General features: G+C 37.3%; 1 protein-coding gene across 2 annotated transcripts in view; it reads right to left on the reverse strand.

Annotated features, from left to right (window-relative positions):
* The window catches only part of ULK4 (unc-51 like kinase 4), a 227,382-nt gene that overhangs the window by 82,085 nt on the left and 123,344 nt on the right, over positions 1 to 21,953 (reverse strand). For both annotated transcript variants that reach the window (XM_051612810.1, XM_051612808.1), the window contains exon 31: positions 8,555 to 8,660. In XM_051612810.1, the coding sequence (XP_051468770.1) occupies positions 8,555 to 8,660 (106 nt within the window). The remainder of the gene's footprint in view (positions 1 to 8,554; positions 8,661 to 21,953) is intronic.

A 21,953-nucleotide genomic window follows, 5' to 3' on the forward strand; every position in this document is an offset into this window, starting at 1 on the left:
GCAAAGGGCCATGCAATGTCACACCAATGTCTTCTCAGTGTTTTACCATAGTTCAGACCAGTGCTGCATAAATGGGTGCAGCAGAGAGGAAGATCTGAGTTGCCAAGTTAGCTAAATCTATTGCTGCACTTCATGAACTCTGAAAATTTAGCAGGTGAGAGAGAGCTGGCTAGGAAGCTGGAAGCTGTTCCTAAGAAGTGTTCTATGGGCAGCATAATCAAATGTCTTTTGGAGACTGAAGCTGAAACACAATTATCTGTGAGGAAGTGAAAGTTAGAAGAATATCCTTCAAAGATTTAGGTAAGTTAGAAACCTGTGGGATCTATCTAGAAAGCTCAGAGTTCATTGTCATCCACATATCATTATATTCAAGATCTACATATGGAAAAGATTGACACACTTTTTGTGTTTTTTTGTTTTTTTTTTAAGAAAGTGGTTAAAGTTGGATGTTGGTCCCATAAGTGCCACTTTTTGGACATGCAATATTTAATAGACTTTAACAGTACGACACACGAAGACATTTGAAATCTAATTAATCTCTTGATATTTGACTAAAAGTCAAAGCTGTGGACCACAAGATGAATAAGGAAGGGTACCTCACCCATGAAGGCTGATCCTTCTTTCATGAGGTGCAAATGAGTTACGATGATGTGACTACAAAGTTTATCGCAGATCTCTTCCTTTTTAATAATTGTCACTGCTTTGAGCACCTACCATGCTTTCTTAATATGGTATTGAAAATAACAACTGCTGTAGCTGACATTCTACATTTCCACTAGGAACATTAGTTTTTAGTCAAACTACTTGAAGTACCATGTCATACTAAATAGTTGTTGCATTTTTAAATAAGAGCTTGAGAACTAGTTTTGTTTTTCGAAGTGTTAAACCCACATTTTCACTTTTACTTTAGTTCCCAAGACTCAACAGACAATATATATGTGAATAAAATTTAGGATTTTGTGTACTGTATAATGGAAACTGTGTTTAAACATCCACACAAACACCTCTGCTTACACTGCTAGTGGTGGTTACTTTGGGATAGCAGCCAAACACAGGATCACAGCAGGAAGACCTGGGAAAGGTCATTCCATTCAACATGACTGGATTGAAATTTATATAGACACATCATCTTCTTATAAGATCATAATGAAATAAATAAATAAACAAACCATTTATGCAGTATAATGAGATTCCAAAAAAGCTAAAAATATAAACACATTAGTAGGTAATAGTGGGCTGCAAACAATTTACTAGATCAGCTTTGAATTTCAGTGGAAACCTTTCCTAAAGACTTCTGAAAGTAGTTGCTTATATGCGTGTAATAAATTTAAGGCATTCTCAGGAATAAATAGCTGCAGACAATCAGAGGTTAGCCATTGCAGCCTACAAGATTTATTTTCTAGTAACCTGCTTTGTTCAGATCTTCAGAATGAGGATCCTGCGGAAGTAGCTAAAGCCTTTGAAACACATTTCTCTACACTCTAATATAGTGTCCAAACTCTTCCTAAAGACAAAATGCAGATGATGCAACAGTTAAAATGAAGCATTTTCTTGCCTTTGAATATGACTTAGGGACAAACAGGATAAAAAAGTTTGAAAGAACTACTAACTTCAGACAATTAAGCTGGCATAACACTTTCTATTTTTAATCTGTGCAAACTACCTGTAAAACAAACCCAGAAACCCAGAAAGAAAAGAAACAAGGAAACAAGCTAAATGAAAGCAAAATAAGAGTTTCTGAATCTGTGTGTTGTCTTGGAGTACTGTTTTACTACATTATGTGCTGTGATACACTTGGTTATTTACTAGTCATCACTTTCCACTTAATTAAGCAGTCTTGCATACTAACACAATTCACTTATCAAGCAGCCAAACCTGACTTTGTGGTTCATTTCATGCCTACATTGGTCATTATGTCAACACCTGTCAACAGACACAACCTGTCTAACACAGATTTTATACCTTTCCAGTAGACTGTCCTAATGACCTCAGAAATAGATTATCACCTACCGTACTCCTACAACACCTGCTTAAGAGCTGATGATTCTAGCATCTACAACTGGGTGTTAATTTTATAGTCAACAAACATTAACCCTTTCAATATGACAAAGTAATACAGAGCTGGTTGTTTCATGGCCTGTAGAACTAACAATACCCCATTTCCTACAGATTTGTATCCTATATCCCTGCCTATCTTCATGGCAATAACTTTCTATCTCTGTCACTGGTGACTCCCCTTCCCTATTTCTAAAACCTTAGCACTGGTTCATCCTACATCACCCGACTATAAGCACGTGCTCCCATGCACTGACTGATCCTGTGGGATCATTACATAGGTACCCTCCTCAGTCACTGACACACACTGTTGAGCTCCATGGTTACAAACCAAAACCAAAAGATTGCAGATATCTTAAGAAGCAAACGGGAAGTGAATTCAAAAAAGGCCAGGGAAAATATAGCAGTACTAATAGATTTTTTCCTGAGGGTACTATACGAGAGTATAAGTTTTCATAGAATCATAGAATCACAGAATGGTAGGGGTTGGAAGATCCAAAGATCATTGAGTCCAACCCCCTGCAAGAGCAGGACCACCTAGGACAAGCCACACAGAAATGCATCCAGATGGGTCCTGAAAGTCTCCAGAGAAGCAGACTCCAAAACCTCTCTGGGCAGCCTATTCCAGTGTTCCATCACCCTTAAATTAAAGATTTTCCTCATGTTGAGGTGGAACTTCCTGTGTTCTGGTTTGTGTCCATTGCCCCTTGTCCTGCCACAGGGTATGACTGTCACAGAGACTGGCCCGTCTTTCTTCACACCCACCTTTCAGGTATTTATATACATTAATAAGATCCCCTCACAGTCTTCTCTTCTCTGGACTACACAGCCCCAGGGCTCTCAGCCTTTCCTCATAAGACAGGTGTTCCAGTCCCTTAATCATCCTTGTAGCCTGCTGTTGGACTCTCAAGCAAATCCCTGTCCCTCTTGAACTGGGGACCCCAGAACTGAACACAACAGTGCAGGTAGGGTCTCACAAGGGCAGAGTAGAAGGGGAGAAGAAACTCCCTCGAACTGCTGGACACACTCTTCTAAATACACCCCAGGATACCATTGGCCTTCTTGGTCACAGCAGTACTTTGTTGTCTCATGTATAACTTGTCCGCCAGGACTCAAAGGTCCTTCTTCACGGAGCTACTTGCTAGCAGGGTCAGCTTCTAATCTGTACTGGTGCATCTTGTTATTCCTCTCCAGGTGCAGGACTCCACATTTACTGTTGTTGAACTTCATCAGGTTCCTCTTTGCCCAGTTCTCCAGTCTGTCCAAATCTTGCTGAATGGTCACACAGCCTCCTGGTCCATCCTTACTGTCCATTCTTCTACCTCACGCTTCCTGAGCTTGCTCGTGAGGATGTTACAGGATTCAGTGCCAAAAGCTTTGCTAGGATGAAGGTAGACAACATCCACTGGTCTCCCTGCATCTACCCATTCAGTCACACCATCACAGAAGGATATCAGATTAGTCAAACATTATTTGCCCCTGGTAAATCCATGCTGGCTACTCCCGATAACCTTCTTCTCTTCCATGTGTTTAGACAGGACCTCCAGGATGAGCCGCTCCATCATTTTTCCAGAGATGGAGGTGAGGCTGACTGGTCTGTAGTTTCCTGGATCACCCTTCTTGCCCTTTTGAAAGACTGGAGTAACAATGGCTTTCCTCCAGTCCTCAGGCACTTCTCTTGTTTTCCATGATCTTTCAAAAATGATGGAGAGAGGCAGAGCAACAACAACAGCCAGCTCTCTCAACACTCATGGGTGCATCCCATCAGGGCCCATGGATTTGTGTATGTTCAGTTTACCCAACTGATCTCTAACCCGATTCTTATTGGCCAGTGGAGAGTCTTCCTTCCTCCAGGCTCTCTCTCTTACATCCAGGATCTGGGATTCATGAGGCCTGGTTTTAGGAGTAAAGTCTGAAGCAAAGAAGGTTCTCAGTAACTCTGGCTTCTCTGCATCCTCTGTTACCAGGGCTCCCACCTCATTCAGCAGTGGGCCCATGTTTTCCCTATTCTTCCTTTTACCACTGATGTGTTCATTCCAGTGTCATCGCCTGCAACTGGAACAAGAGTCGAAAAGATAACCGGTGCCCCAGAAAGTTTCACGCTTTATACATTAATTTTAAAAAATGCTAAGGAAAATAGAATCACAGATGAGAAGGTTTCACCTGCATCAGGAAGAACTGTTCTAGTCCAGGATATAAACTCAGACCACTTAGCTCCAGTTTGATCATGTCTTACCTTTATGATAAGAGAAGGAAAACAGTTCTTAAATGATGGTCCTCTCACATTTACATTCCTTGTTTTCTACTTGAAGGTGAAATGACATCTTTTGGATTTTTACAATCTGATTTCTATAAGGATGGTGCAAGATAAAGGATGCAAACAATGCTTTTAAAAATTTTGTAACTTTAGGTATTAAGTTCCCTTGCTTTCTGTAAAGAATATATGTTATTGCTTGTTTGTTTGCAAACAAGCACAACTCGATTTTCTGTACATTAGCCAAGAACAGGTACTTGAGAAGCCCATCCTGTTTTCTAAGATATGGCAATAACTTCCATCTCTCTCCTTTCCCTCAGCTATTGATTATTACAGAGCCACTACATACTTTGAATATTTGGACCTCTATGCTTTTATTCAATGATTTTAAAAGATGATGAAAGGGAGGAAAGAAAAAGACTGACAGGCAGAAGATGAGAGAGTATGTTTCACATTCTTAGAAGACCATGCTAAAAATTATCACTATTGCCTTGGCTTTTTAGCATCTCGCCTTAACTTTTCACTAGAGACCATACGTTAATCCCAGTCTCCTTGCTGAATTCCAGTCTCAATAATTGAACAAAATGATATTATTCCCCTCTGATTATTAAGTGAATATTGTTATTAATGTTAACAGAACAAATGTTTAATAGCTGATAACACAGCAGAGGCCATTTTAAATTCCCTCTGTGACTCTAGTTGCATATGTTATTCTCCATTTCACCTTTAAACATTACAAGGGGTTATCATTAAATGTTTGATGTATTGTCACACAAAAGGGCGCAGTTCAGGGGAGAGAGAAATTAATACTAGGCAATCCACTCTGTAGGCAAGTTGCTGAAATGCACAACCATATCATTGTAATTAATAGGAAATCACAGAAGTAGTAATGAGGCAAGTGCCATCATGCAATTTCCTTGAGAAAGGGGCAAGTTCAACATGTAAGCTGCAACCCATTAAAAAAATCTCTGTCACCTAATACAACCCTTTCGAGCAGAAGAGAGTTCTGAAGGCTAAGAGGCACAGAAGGAAACACTGATGAGGGTCCCCAGATGATTTGTCTGCAAAAATACTGCTTCTTGGCAGCTCAAGAAAGGCATACACAGATTTGGAAAGAAATCCTCATTGCTAACATCTGGCCTCTTAGAAAACCAAAACCCTTCACAGGACTGTCGCCCTATCTGAGTTCCTCATAATATTTAGCAAGTATTTAAAGTTTTTAATTTCTTAAGCTTCATATATGTACATGAATTAATAATCACACTGTAATGCAGAAATAAGGGAAATTGATGGCCCATAATATGCTGTCTTCAGCACTTTTTTAAAGACAGCAGAATAGCTCATGAATGTTGAATGCCTTCATTAACAGCCTGGACATAGAGTATCAATAGGATGGAATAACATGCACCTTCAGCAGATTTGAAGATGACATTGAAATGCAGCAAGTGGCTGATGTGATCAAGGGTTGAGCTCAAGAAAAGGGCTGCCAGAAACCTCTTAAACTTTAACAGAGTTCTGCGACTGGGAAGGAATTACTTCATGTAATAGTGCAGAAAAAGGCTGGAAATGCACACCATGTGGGCCACCCTCTTAAATGTTGTGGCTGCTCTGCCTGGACTTGCTCCTGTCTCTCATTGTCTTTCTTTTAGCTTAGAGCCCGAAACTGGACACAGAATTCCAGATGCATTCTCACAAGTGCCAAATAGAGGAGAATAATCACTTTCCTCAGTCTTCCAATTATTCTTTCATATGGTTGCCCTGATTTGCCTTTATTGCTGCAAGGACACACTGCAGACTCATGTTCAACTTTTCCGTTTGGACTCCAGGATCCTTTTCTGCAAGAGGGAGCTTAGTGAACATTTTACTAGATCATGCCTTCTCCATCATACAAAAATAATTTAAAAATAACAAAGCTGAACATCAAAGAGAGTGGCAGACCAAGTTTAAGGTATTTTCTTGTAGGGAACACTGGGCATTTACAGTTGGTAATGAAAAGGATAAAAAGCCCTCAGGTTTGTATGGACTAACTTTTCTTCCTTTTTCATTAAAAGAAAATCTTACAGTCCACAATTACAAGATCAGTATCTTCACAACATTCTTGCAAACCAAATTTCAGAAGTTTCCTATTGAACAATTAGGCACTTAGTCAATAAAGCACTGGTCAAAAGCCAAGTTTCCAGTCCTCTTAAGATTAGTCAATGAGGAAATGGGATGAGAGAAGATAGGGACATTTTTTTTGAGATAGATTACTTTTGGCTGCTGTGCTGTTTTTTCCTAGTCAGGATGCTGAAGTTCTGTGAGTTAAAGTTAGTGTTATATATAACAAGCAAACTATAAAAGACTTCAATAATGTTTCTATCCCATTCCTTTAATTTGGAAAACAGCATGAAAAAAGAGATGCATTTTATTTTTGGAGCAGATGAGAAGTGAAACAACACTGATTTCCTACCAGCAGCATAAAAGGTACATGGGAGTTTGCTCTGTGAGATAATAAAGAGGAGATATTGAGAGAATGGATGCAGTTTTGCCATGTTGTTAAATAGTTTAGCACCTAATTTGCCATGCAGAAAGGCAGAGCTTTTTACGTATATTACTTCAAGTAAGACACACCAATAATGTGGTTACAGTGTTTGTGGGGCTCAAGCTAACTTCTTTGCCTGTCATTGTGTAGTTTTAACAAACTATCCTGTTGCAGTACGTTTAAGAAGTTATCCTGTTGCAGCTCAGGTCAGCGCCAGCTTAGGATTTTGCCCAACAAAAAGCAAACGTGCCTCAAGACAATAAAAGCAGCACTTACATCTAAACCCCAAGAAATTCCAAGTGTGATATGTAGTTTTCTAAGAAATAACCAACTAATCAGAATACTATGAACCATCCGTCTCCAATTCAGCCTTATTTTCCTCTTCTTCTGGTCTTATTCTCACACCACTAACTTCAGGGTGGATCTATTTCAAACAGAGGAAAGAAGCACATTATTACCTTTGCTAAGTTCCAGTTCATCTCCTGAGTGATAACATTGTCCAGTCAGTCTCCTCAGAGTAAAAAACCATGAATTCAGGTCTCCCACTGAACACTAAGGTAATTATGAAAATGAAGGCATGACCACTCCTGCAAATCTTGATGGAGCTTTAGGCAGGTAGGTGTTCTGTTTGGGGTTTTGTTGTTGTTGTTTAGTTGTGGTTTTGTTTGTTTGTTTGTTTGTTTGTTTGTTTTTTAATAACATATCTAAGGCAGATCCAATTCTTTAAGTGTCCCCATCCCCATCAGTGTCTATACTTCAACCATTAGACATACTATGTCTCATCTGGTTTTTCCTCTGATGTGATTGCCACAGAAAAGCCATGTTCTGATGAAGTTTCCCCCTCACACCCCACCCAACATTTTCCTAAAGATTTTGAAAAGTTTTTTTCTTAGCTCTTGGTTTCAAAAGACACTTATCTGTCTCTTCACTCTGTCTCTCTAGATGAAAATGTCTTCCTTTTCCCTCTGGAGTATGCTACATGCTGCTATGCCAGTAGTCTACATCTTTGATTTATTCTCTACAAATAGTACAGGTACAAGTGTAGATCTATTTTGTTGAATGTCACTTACTCATTACAGATCAAAGAAAGTACTGAAATCAATGTATATATTTATAAACGTGTTTTAAATTTATATAGATTTCCAACAGCAGAAACTCACACTTCATTTTGTAAATCAGAACCAAGTTCTAGACAAAAGGAGCTTCAATAATAAAATACAGTGAAACGAAGGCATGGAATTGTTTGTATACTAAGACTCCCTAGTCAGTTTGGGCTCCAATCCATTAGTCTGTATCACTGGACTGGAACAGAAGCTAGTTTTTTTTTAAAGTGCAGAAGTATAGTACAAATTATTTCACAGGTCTGAGCACTGACAAAAGTAAAAGCTTGCAGAGACTTTCTCTGCCTGCACTCTGCACTGTTGTGGTCAGAGCTCTAATCCAGCCCTTTCCAAAGCCATTCTTCACAGATTTAGCATACCTTTCAGTCAGGAATTATTTTGTAACCACATTTTCCTGCTTTTCTAAAAATTTAATTTATAATAAAATCAGGAAGGGAGGTAGATGAAGTGATAGGTAGCACCAATCAGTTACAATGCAATTATCTAACAACCTCGATAGAACATAAATACACACAAGTTTGCAGTTTCATGCAGTTTCAAGCATTACAACAGACTGGGAAACATCTATAGTAAAGAGAATAACTAAAGATAAAAGACACATACCTTCTTCCAAGAGTAACATCATGTTTGTGCTTTTGCTAGCAACCATGTTATTCAGTAAGGCAATTGCAGTTTGCATTGTATTCCCAAGGATACTGTCTCGGTGTTCCTGTAAAAACAACAGTAAAAAACCCAAAGAAAAATAATCTGGTTTTCCTTTGCCAGGTTACATGACTATTTCCTTCCAAAAATATAGTAACACAAAAGCAATACCCTCTAAATCTCTTCTGGTTCAACATTTAAAATACTGGAAAAACTGCCAAATATCTGAGTAGGGAGCCAAAGGGAAAATCTTGGACCAAATTTTTTTCCATGTTCCTTTGAACTGTAAGAGTTCCTAGTTAGGTTTAAAATCTTAGGTCTTTTAGAAATGGCCTAGAGCTTTATCAACGTCATCTCTATACATTCAGAACCAGGAATATTTCCCTTTGTGTGGTTTTTCTTTTATTAATGGTATTAATTTTGCTCTTTTCAGTTTCAGCTTTATAACACACAGCTAAATCTTAAAATATATTTGTTGGTTTTGTTCACATACTTTCAGAAGTATGAAACTAATTTCACATGCACATTACAGTCCTATTTCTATCTCAAATTGCATCACTCTTATGATGCCTTTCTTAAGCTTGATGACTGCTTTTGTGTTTTTTCAAAATTTTTCTGAGTCTATACTGATAAAGGTAAGATGTGTGGGTTTATAAAGAAATTTACTTTCCTCTCTTGTAGTCAACACAACCTGATATGGGTGGATAAGGTAGTGCAATCAAAATATTCACTTATTTACACTAGTGACAGTAATAACTGAAGTAACTTCCAAGAAGCCAAAATAGAAGAAGCCTTTCCAAATCTGAGTCTAGATATAAATATTAACCTGAATACATTTCAAATGTCCCTAGATGATCCAGGAAATATTTTGACCAGTTCTTCAGCCAAATAGAAACATATATCCAAAGCAAAGATAACAACATTAAGAAAAAAGGAAAAACTGTCATGTTTCACATATTGTAGACTTTTCATATGCACCTCTATGACTTCCATGCTTCCCTTTCCCATCACATTTCTCAATACACTGATCACTCAGTTTCTTCACTGCCACAGAACACGCCATCTATTCTGATCCCTCTCCTGTCTGACAGCAGGCCTTTGAAAAAAGTCAAATTTTAAGTCAAATAAGAAAACAGATTATGCCTGACGAAAGTTACTTCAGCCTTTGAATACAGTCAAAGGAACACTCTCCCTTAAAGTTCTTTTAGGAAATCAGCACTGGTAGAGAGGAACAGGTTATTTTCTACATCTCTTTGCTGAGGTTTTTATGACCTTCTGACTCAGATGCATGCCTGAAAACAACAGGAGCAGTCTATCCTTCTTTGGAATAATCTTATTGACCATCTAAATACCATAGCTGGTGCACAACAAGGCTGCTTGACTGTTAGCCAGCAGCAATCACAAGAACATATTTTATTATTCTTCCAAGAATTCAGTTCAAGTCAACGTATGAATGGCACTCAGAGTGCTAGCTCTAGTTTATAAGCCACTTTTGGGGACAGGCATAAGTCATCAGGACTGCATTTAGGATAAGCCACACTATTTGAATCCCTGCCTGGAAAAATCATATAACGGGTTGCAAGAAATTCTCAAGTGAGACACTCCTGATTTTTATTTCTTGACTAGTCTGATACAATGAAGGATACCATGAAATGCATCTTCAATGCCACTTTGGAGAGTCCTCTGTTACAGTGGTATATAGGGTAATGTTATGTGAAGGACAAATGTTTTTCTTTAAACATTTAACTACTGAAGGGAAAGTTTTGACAGACAGAGGCTCAGATGGCTGCTATGAGAGCAATAATTTCTGCTTCTGCACTCAAAAACTAAATGCTATTCTTCCCTGTAAATACCATGAAATATACATGATAAGGAATAACACATTAACAGATCAAGCAATATATAAACATACTCAGCCTCCTCTTCAACTTCATCCTGTGTGAATTTTCTACTTGTACTAGAGCTCTTGAAACTGGATCATAAAGAGGAGACACAAGGAAGAGTGTCTCACAGCCTTTTGAAGGATTGTAATTTCCTATGAAACCTTAAAAAAGGGTATATATCCAAGAGCCCCAAAATTCTGTTTACTTTAGATAGTGCTTTGTTATGTCATTTACTACTTCTACAAAGAGTACAATAAATATCTGTTCCACTGAAGGTTTATAATACAGCCTGATAAATTTATAAGCAGCGCTGGAAAGTATAAACACTACATTCTTCAAAAGACAGGGTAACCAATACAGAAAAGACATACCATAGAGCCATGGTTCTAAAAATAAATTTGAAATTATTTCCTACAGATAGTTAAAGAGTAAGAAAGACATTTTTTCAAAAGATCATCCACCTATTTATCTGGTAGTCTGTGATCATAATATCTCATTAAGTCTTCTAAAAAACATTTAGAAAACAATACATTAAATAGTAAGACTGTTTGTGTTTTTGAAGATAGTAAAAAATTCCAGAAGTGCCAAAATGAGAACTGACTAATGTTTTCTTTCCAAGTACAATATTTCTGTTACTGCCCCATATATTTGAAGTAAACATCTTCTAGTGAAATTCCCTTTTGGGATATGCAATTACAAGACAAGCTGGTAGTTGTTTACAATAGCAATCTTTTGCATTCAGCAGGCTAGTAACATTAAAATGAAGCCATCTTTGCTTTTAATGATCAAATATACTATACAACCCTCCACTGAAAAACTAGCCCTGATCCTTTTACTTATATCAACAGATAACAAAACTTATCTTACCCTAAACTCCTAAAAACTAGAATTCAAGATATAACATAGGTTTCTCAAGGAAGGAAAATGGTCTTTTAATGAACAAAATAATCTTACAGATATTATACCCAGCTGCACTACTAGGGTTTTAACATATGTGTCATAGGTGGTTTTTGACAAGATACTAGGTTTCAGGAAGCCACAGGTATGCTTTACTTATCCAAGTCATCACTGATTGCTGTTAGAGTCTATTTTAGAGGTTTTTATAAAAATACTTAACTTCGTCATAATCTATCAAGGAGTAAAGCTGATCTAATTTGTGTGCACAGTGCCACAGACTGTGGACATTTAATGAACAGTGCACTTGACAGCTTTAATAAAACATAGCATTTGCCAGCAGAGATAATTAGAACTGAAGCAGCAAAATTCTAGTGTTTGGCAACACAGATGAAACAACTTCATTAAAATGTACAGCTTCAGCAAATGAAAGGCAGGAAAGCACTGGACCCTGAAGAATCAGCCTTCTCAAAACTAATTGCTTCAGTGCTTGAAAAGGACAGCTATGAAATACCAAGGGCATAACAAGGAAATACTAGTATATAAAAAAAGAACCACAGAAGATAAATCAGTCTTTTCAAATAGGACTGCACTGTATTTAGGCCATTAAACTTTTCATTCTAATTTTGAAGGGTCGTACACTCACAAAAGAAATCAGTTGAAGTATGTTTTTAAGGCCTGTTAGGTAAGTGGGTGTGAATTAGCAAAGTGGGAGTCTGAATCTTGGTGAGATACTATGGTTAAGCTGCCATTTATCTTCCTTTAAGTGGATTAGAACTTAGAACAGCAAAGGCAAATTACAGCATTTTAATTACATTGAGATAACAAAACAGATAGTAGCTGTGATAAGAAGTTACCGATTTGGGAGACTTCACATACATGCCTCCTACTCATGGATCTAATAATCCAGAAGAAAATACACTAAACACTGTGTTTACAGATATGCTGTAATTCAACCTGTATACCACAGTACTACTGTACGTTCAATATAATCAGAGTGATTAGACTTTAACAGTAAAAGGTCTCTCCTTCTTAAGGTTGCATATGACCTATGAATACAAGTCAAGTAAGTAAGGGGACATAATATGGAGGCTTGATTTTTCATACACTAAATCCATTGAAAGAAGAAAATTATAGGAATGTGCCATACCCAAATTATATTTACTAAATATGCCATTTTTTACATTATGATTCTTTGGCATAATACAATTGAGATAAAAGAAACCAAAGCATTGATACTAACGAGGACCTCTGACAACAGCACAGTTTAATATTGCATTCAACCTGGCTTATTTTGATATATGGTGATACTTTGTGTTTACAACACAGAGGATCAGACACTTTCCTGGACACAACAGTAGAATTCTTCTGTATGAAACAGTATTATCAGCATGCAGCCTTTAAGGGATACTCACAGCAGCATATGCACTGCTTTACAATTACCAAGAAACAAAATTAATCCATCTATGTATGTTGTTGGCTAATCTGGTATTTAACATTTTGTGGCTTTTGATGCATAAGCCTAGTTATGCATAAACTGAAAGCCTATAAATATGGATCTCCAACAGTAATGTAAAACTATTCTCCTTACTGATGGGTTTATGTCAGAAATAAGCACAGTCACGTCTTTTGCAACTCTAATTTTCAAAAATCAGCCTTTTTCAAAAGCACAGTACTGAAAGAGCTAATATTTCCAAATATTTTCCTCTGGGTATGGTCATACAATAAGGAGCAACTACTAATCTGGCAAGCAATTTCTGGAATAATCATGCTTTGCAGATGTATCACAACAGTGATTTATTCAGTCCACATATGAAGATGAGAAATCTTGCCACTTTCACAGAAATTCCTGCTGTAGTATTAAAGAAAAAAAAAAAAAAAAGACCCTGTATACTTAGTCACCAAATGCTTAGGCAAAAGTCAATCAAGGACAAGGAAACAGCAGTAATTTTTAAGGACTGATTAAGTAAAATTGATACAATTAATAAAAACCCACGATGCCAAGTTCTGTGTCAACCAACAGAACACAGTAGTGTTAATCTTAGATTTTGCTCTCCTTTCCATTGCAGCAAGTGATGCAAAACTTCTCAAGATACTTTTTGACAAGTACATCCAATTCTGAGAAGTGTATCAGTTTACAAGTGCATTCTCTGGCCATAACTAAGTTCAGATTTTCAGAGACCTAATAATTTTTCTTTTTATTCTGGAACTCATTTGTTACATTCTTTTCATTTCCCCAAATTCCTTGTTATTTTGGAGACAAGCGTGCAATTTTATCTGTGTTAATGGTCAGAACACGCCTCATGAGGCATAAAGAAGGAAAAGTGACATTTACAACAAAGAGAGCTCTCAAGAACGTTGTCTCTGTTGAATTGAAGAGATGAAAATTGTTACTTTTGAAAAAGCAGCTTCTGTCAAGATCACGCAAGTACTTCTTTTGTACAAAAAACACTAAGAACTGAAAAGGTAAATAAGGCCAGTGTCCCTTCTCATTTTATTCCCAAATCCTATGAGAATACAACTTCAAAGAATGGACATGTGAAGAAGAGTATTTTTACCACCTATTCATAGCTTTACTATTTTTCCCTCTTTAAGAGGACCACTTCATGTTTCAAAGTTGTGGAAGTTGGATAAACCATCCTAATCCAGGAATAAAAATTTAAATAGAGAATTAAGGAAAACAAAACTGTCCTATGCCAGCAAGCATGAGATTTATAAACAATATAAAGAGAAAAATGCCTAAATCTGTTCAGAATTAGAGATAGACAGTCTTCAAGGTTATTAAGAGGGAAAACATACAAAGGATAGTCATCAATGCTACTTTATATAGGATGAAAAGAGAAAGATGCCAGGATATAAATACATTTTTTAAATTAATGTATATTTTTAATAGTGTAAACTGCCAAAGTCCTATATCTTGAGTACAAATTCCTTTTTGTTCTTGCTTTTGCTTTGTATTTATCTAACAAGAAAACCCCAGTGCATGGCATGGAATTTTCTGATCGTCAATTTTCAGTGAATCAGTCATCTTAGGAAAAAAACCAACAAAGCCAAAACAAGCCAGCAACAGGAATCTAATGGTCCAGTTCAGTGAAATTCATGTACCACTTTTTGTCTAATTTCTGGACAAAGACTAGATAAATTTTGATGCAGCACAACACAGAAAATAATACCCAGCCATGCAATCTTACATTTGCTGTAACAGATGAAGTGCAAAACAGCTCAGCAGCAAACCTCTAAATCCAGTGCCATTTCTTTTTCCTATGGAACTGCACCTGAATTTCTCGCACTAATGAAACAAAGCTTCTCCTTCTGCTCCCTCATTCTCAAGAGAGATTTTCTTTCCTGTCTAGAGAGGAAGGATACTCTGAAGGAATTTCTTATAAAAACATAATTTTCTTCATTACCTAGAAGGAGAACTCAAGCAATTAGCTTCCTGAGTACTAAAGCTATTAATTGTGAATAACAATCAGAAACTCCCCTAAAAGAAAAAACTGCACAAATCTGAAGAGACAGTATGGAAAAGAAGCTATATACATATCTTACGCTGGAGAATTAAACTGCCTCATATCAAGGAAGATCCCAGCACCCTGGAAGCATTCCTGCTGGTATGTTCTGAAGCAGCGAAGCTGTAGAAGTAATTGATAAAACTACAGCAGTAACTTAATTTTTAGTATCATATATCTGTAGATGCCTTGTAGAGTCTCAAGTATCAGTGAAGCACTGAACTGCAAAGTCACTCGGGAGCTGCAATCAAGCATTACACCAAGAAATTTCCATACCAAAATATTCACTTACCAGACTTGTGTTCTCAGCATTAATTAAAAACTAGTTCTTAACTTCAAAATGACAGACACCAATCAATGGACATCTTTTTTTTTCCACATGGATTTTGCTTTGATGCAAAAGACAGTTTGCCATTACTAGGAAAGAAATTTAGATGAGTTAGGGGAATTTGCTGGTGATATTTTTAATTTAGAGAACATAGATTAATTTAGACTTATTCAAAGGATCATATTAAAAATTTTGACTGGAAAAGGTTTGAAGGGTTCAGAATGGAATTTCTGCTTAAAACCATAAAAAGAGTAATATGCTGAATAGGGTATTAAGTTAGGGCACTCACCTAGGAGACTGAAAATTTAGTTTCAAGTCTCTGCCAGAATTGGTCTGTGCAGGGATTTGAACATTGGTCATCTTAACACTGCATTCTCAAATCCATCATCGACTGTTAAGGAATGAGTCTCTTCCTCTTCTCCCTTCTCTGTTCCTAACTAGTTGCTAAATTAGTAGTCAAAAGCAGAAACTGAGAATGACTCAGTGATTATACTAACTACTGAGGTGTTCAAGATCCAGACTGAAATTCCTTTCCTGTCATTCTCCCTAACTGAAAAAAAACCAACAACTGATACAAGACTAGACTTTTCTGAGAAAGTAGAAAGGGATCGGAAAATATCCATTGTCCCTCTTAATCTCAAATTGAATTTTTTATTCTGCATGCTCATAGACTTAAACTCAGTGGTGCTGGAGAAAAAGATGTTGAATTTGAAGCCATAGGCTGACAAAGAAACACAGAGAAATGGAAACTATCTGAAAGACAAAAAAATGTCTTTCCTCTACCATAATGCAGTTAGATCTAGGGCAGATACAGTCATTGTATTGAGTTTGCATGGCCGGGTTTTGGTAGCAGTGAGGCTACAGGGATGGCTTCTGTGAGACACTGCTAGAAGCTGCCCCTGTGTCTGACAGAGGCAATGCCAGCTGGCTCCAAGATGGACCTGCCACTGGCCAAAGCCAAGCCCAACAGCGACAGTGGTGGCACCTCTGGGATAACATAATTAAGAAGAGGGGAAAAAATCTACACAGCAGAATAGTGCAGCTAGAGAGAGGAGTGAGAATATGTGAGAGAAACAGCTCCAGAGAAACCAAGGTCAGGGAAGAAGGAGAGGGAGGAGGTGCTCCAGGCACTGGAGCAGAGATTCCCCTGCAGTCCATTGTGAAGGCCATGGGGAGGCAGGCTCTCTGTCTGAAACCCATGGAGGTCCATGGTGGAGGAGACCTCTATCTGCAGGCCATGAAGGACCCCATGCCAGAGCAGGTGGATGCCCAAAGGACGCTGTGACCCTGTGGGGAGCTCTTGTTGGATCTGTGAAGAAAGGAGTCCATGCTGGAGCAGCTTTGCTGGCAGGACTTGTGACCCTGTGTGGGACCCATGCTGGAGTGTTCCTCAGGGAACTGCTTGCATGCAGTTCCTCAGGGACAGGCTGGAGCAGTTCATGAAGGACTGCAACTTGTGGGAAGGGCTCACATTGGAGAAGTTTATGGAGAACTGTCTCTTGTGGGAGGCATTCTATGCTAGAGGCTGAGGAAGAATGTGAGGAGTCTTTCCCTTGAGGAGGAAGGAGCTGCTGAGACAACATGTGATGAACTAACTGCAACTCCACTCCCCATCCCCCACGCTGCTGTGGGGAAGAAGGTAGAGAATTCAGGAGTGAAGTTGAGCCTGGGAAGAAGGGAGGGGTGGGGGAAAGGTCTTTTAAGATTTTGTTTTCTTTCTCACTATCTTACTTTGATTTGAACTAATTTCCCCAAGTTGCGTCCATTTTGCCCACGACAATAACTGGTGAGTGATCTCTCCCTGCCCTTATCAGCACCCACAAGCCTTTTGTTCTATGTTCTCTTCCCAGTCCAGCTGAGGAGGGGAGTGACAGGGTGCCTTTGGTGGGCGCCTGGCCTCCAGTCAGGGTCAACACACCACAGTCATGGCATCAAGAGTGGCAGGAAAAATGAATTTACATATTTAATTTTTGCTTTTTTTACCCTTTGCTTTCTACTTTCTAGCCCCAAAATAATATTTAGATTTAAATAGATTGTTTTTTCAGACATTGACCTTTACTTAAACTGTAAATGCAACAGAGAATGTTGATAATTAATTTATTCAAATTACATTAATCCTGAAAACAATGAAGGGCTGTTACACCAAAAGGAAGCATCTGCTGAATCTTCTGTTAACAAGATTCATGGGATAGTCTTATTATATTTGGCATTTTCTAAATAATTTTATTACTTCTTGTTATTACTAGGTATTTTTGGAATTTTCTAAGTAGTTCATTACTAGTCTGAAAAAACATCAGGAAGTTTACTTTTTTTTTTTTTTTTGAGGCAATCTGTTAACCTCAATCTTGGACACCTGTTCCTAGTTTTGTGTTTTCCCAAGGAGACATACATTCAGAAAACAAACCTACTCAACAGTCAGACTGTATCAGCTATCAATATTTCACTCAGCTCAAGGCACACATACTCCTACATATGGATGTCCTAGCAAATTCAACTTCCAGCCTCTCCCCACTCAAGTTGTTCCTATAGAAGCAAGCTACACCTTCTGTTAGTTTACACCAAGGCAGCAATTCACAAGGTAGAAAACTGGGGAGAGCTAATATTCTTCAACGAACAGACAGGCACATGTGCTGAAGAGCAATACAGCCCTCATTACTGTCCCATGAGGGAGAGCATCCCTTTCATGTTCCCATCCCGGGCTTAGATAGACAAGTAATTATGCTCTAAGCAAACTACATTCCTACTATGACAGTAAGCAAACAAGGCAAGAGAAAATATTAACTGATTTCTATAAGTGAAAATTCCAGCTAGCAAAACACTGTGATTATTAAACGTAAATAAAAAGTTGTTAAATAACTCTACTTATAGTGCTTTTTTCTGGTGTTATATTCAGTAAACATTATCTTTCAACACAAAAGTTGTTTGCTCAGAGTGAAATCCATATATACTCTAAAGAAATACTACAGGGAGATATTATTTGGCATGATTTTTCTTTGCTTAATATTCCCAGTCAATACAACTAATGATTGGCCCAACACTTAAATTATAACAATGCCCTTTCAAATCACCAGCCTCTTCCCTTCCTTCTGACATTACAGAATTGGGTATTGCCTCCATTTTAGAACTATTGTTTCCAGACAGCTGAACACTGAAAAAAAGTCTAATGGGTGGCAGACTCAAATACATGCTTGGTTAGTTGGTTTGGGTTTTTTTAATTAGTTAATTAAGGACTATGAACATTAGCAAACCTTTACAGTAATAAATTTATTAAATACAAATCCAGGAAATAAATTTTTTTTAGGTGTATTACAAAATCTCTGTGAAACATAGGAATAGGGCTTGATGGGCCTGTAGTGTTTATTCTCGTATGAATCAGTGGTATATAATTCTCTACTCTCAACTCCATCTCAAGTTAATAAGCCCTGATAAACAGTAGTATATTACACAAACACACTTTCATACCCCATGTACCACAGTGTTATCTTGGCATCCTTTCAAGAACTCAAGGATGAATGTGTTTTCTTCTTATGCCAAGCTGTGTGTATGAAGTCCAAAAATAAAAAGAGCTGGGGTGAAAGTGAAAATCAATGGTCTGAACAGAATTAAATTATAACACTGGGGCAGAGATTCTGAATTTGAAGGCAAGATTACAATTCATACTAGTGCTAACTGTGTGTATGCCACAGTGACTAAAATTCCTGAGCATGGGTGAGTCTGATACACACATTTAAACTAAATAAAACTTAAAGCATTTGCTACATCTTCTATTGTCACTTTACAAAAACAAAAACAAAAGTATTTATGAAATCCAGGCCTAAAAATGTAGTGTTCATATCCACTTAAATAACTGACTGCTCTCAGAGAAACAAGTCTGGTACTAAAAGCCACATTTGAGAGTATTTGGAAGGAGGCATTGGGATTCATAACCAGACTACTTCTGAATTGGAACAAATAATAATAAAAAAATAATAAAAGGAAGTTCAGTTTTCTTACTCTATGCAAATAGTATTATCAAACTTTCTCTTGTAGACAGTACAGGAAGGAAGCTGTTACCAAAAAATTTCCCAAAAAGATCTGATCCACTCATCCGCCTAAATTGCTGTCTAACAAACAAGTCACCAACACTATTCTTTAATCAAACTCTATGCAAGGTTAACTTGATTTTGTTTTATTACTGTTTACCAGAAGGAAAGGCATGTAGTTAGGAGGAAAAACAAAAACAAATAAATAAATCTAGGGGCTAAAAAGACAGAACTGCAAGGTTTAATGGCAGTACCTCCTCCTTGCTTAAATTGTTCAAGGATGTTGCTGGTTTCCAGACTCCACAGAGTTTGTTTTTTAATTAGTTCTGCCTCTGGCAGTAGAACTAAAGACAGCATACTTATCTTGGTTATGTCGGTCTGAGACAGAAAAAAACATATTTTTCCTTTCATCATGATCTTTATTTATTCCTTTATTTTTTCTTCCTGTTTTACACTTCATACTTAACTCTGTCTCTACCTGTGACCCTAGAAAATGTGAACAGATGAAGTTCTCTTTAGTAGGTCATATTTCAGGTATGTATTACAGCAAAATACTTAAGAAGTGACAGCCTCATTTTAGCTCTATGAAATACTGGCAGGGTGAATGAAATATCAGTCACAGGAGTTATATCCTTTAGCTGCTGGAATTCACAGGTATTAGAAGACAAGTTTTCTTAGCTAGCTGGCAGTGATTTGCCAGTGATGCTAAACTGCTAAGGAGAATGAGAATTGAGAAGAAGGAAGTAAAATGGCAGAAGAAATAACAGCTAACAAGATTAGCAATAAGAATTAATAATTAATAATTATTACTATTCAAAAAGTATTTGCAATATGAGGTTTATAATATAAATGTTTATGTTCTAATAGATTACTGCTCTTATGAATTTAAGATGGTACCTAAACTAAAAGAGGGTAGATTTAGATTACATATAAGGAAGAAATTATTAACTATGAGGTTGGTGAGACACTGGAACGGGTTGCCCAGGGAAGCTGTGGATGTCTGCTCCCCAGAAGTTTTCAAGGACAGGTTGGATGCGACTTTGAGTAACCTGGTCTAGTGAAAGATCCCCTGCTTAAGATAGAGTCTTGGAACTAGGTGATCTTTAAAGGTCCCTCCCAACCCAAAACATTCTATGACTGAGTTACTTGAATGACAACATCCACATTTTCACACCAAAGCTGCTATTAAAAAAAAAAGGCACAGACGCAGAGCACAAATAGTTCTCATCATCCAGAATATTAAACTAGGAAGAAAAGACTGAAAATAAATTACTCCACTGAGTGTTTAAAAAAAGTGTAGCACAATGGATTTTTGAATGGTCTGAGTCTTGCTGCCATGTTGGCAATATCTCAACAGTGCCAGGCAGTAGACAGTTTGAAAAATTCACGATACAGATCTACTCAGCACTACAGGGTCAGCTGGTATCTCTCTGCTACTCCCTAAGGCACACTTTGTGCACTTGCCTGGCACAAGCCAAGCACCAAATCCGAACACTCTCGCTCTCAGTTCCTCTGAAGTTCACTCCTACACTTTAAAGAGGAGCAAGGACACAACTTTTAAATTCAAAGTTGGTCTTAACTCATATCTCAAGAATACAAGGAAAGGACAACAATTCTGCTTCTCATAAGCATCTGCAAAGCAGTACCCAATGCTATGACTTGCAAGTATAGCTCTTGCTGCTGCATACAATCTCACCTATAATTTGTTCCATTTTTATAGGAGATTAACAGATGATTCAAAGACAGAATCAAGACTTACTAACATCAGCAAAATAGGAAGCTCTTCTAAAAAAGCCCTATTTCTTTCTCAAAGACAAAAGAAGTTGTTATTATTATTATTGTTGTTGTTGTTATAATTATTATTATTATTACTATAATTATTATTTTGAACATAGTTCTGTAATTTGTGCATCTTTCCAGGGTAATCTCCAAATTATTTACTAGAATTTTCTTCATAGTCTCAGCCCACCTCTTCCCCCCCCAAGTAATTTATATTTAGGTGCCTACATATTGGTTCAAAAAATAAACTTTAGGTATACAGACTTGAAAATTGGTATAGGTTACAAAAATAAATTCTAGTTAATGACAGAGATATATTCCAGTCATCAATTCATGTTTTCTTCTGAGCACAGGTTTAATTCAAACCTTCCTGTTTTTCATGACTGTTAAGTAAGTTATCTCCTGGAATTATAGGAGATACACTGTGAAGACATTGAAAACATGGTGCCTTGAACCTCCAAGGAGTGACCTTTTTTTTCCCCTCATGTTACTCATTTCAGTAGTAAACAGACACTAAATGATTTTAAGAGAATTTACATCTATTGCTTTAAAAAGAGGACAGGATACATTAAGTACATAAACACACAGAAATATAAATATACACACACATTTCCTTGTAAATTATTTAAACCATGACATACAAAATTCAAATGAAACTATTCTAACACTGAAAAATGAATGACTTGAGACTGTGTTGTTTCAAAACAGAGCTAGATTTTTCATTCCCTCAAATGTTCAGAACTTCAAAAAAATATTCCCAGTCCGCACTAACGCACTCCCTAGGCTCTCACACTAGCTGTAACCTACAGTGGTTCACTGTCTCACAGAAGTGTAGAGGACTGAAGTTCTTCTGTTTCTCCTCATTTTAAGTGAAAGTTCAGATCATCAGAAGTCTCTGCTACAATGAAAATTTAATCTATACAAACCGAAGTAACTTCAGTAGGAGAT

The sequence above is a fragment of the Apus apus genome, chromosome 2 (assembly GCF_020740795.1).
Source record: "Apus apus isolate bApuApu2 chromosome 2, bApuApu2.pri.cur, whole genome shotgun sequence".
NCBI lineage: Eukaryota > Metazoa > Chordata > Aves > Apodiformes > Apodidae > Apus > Apus apus.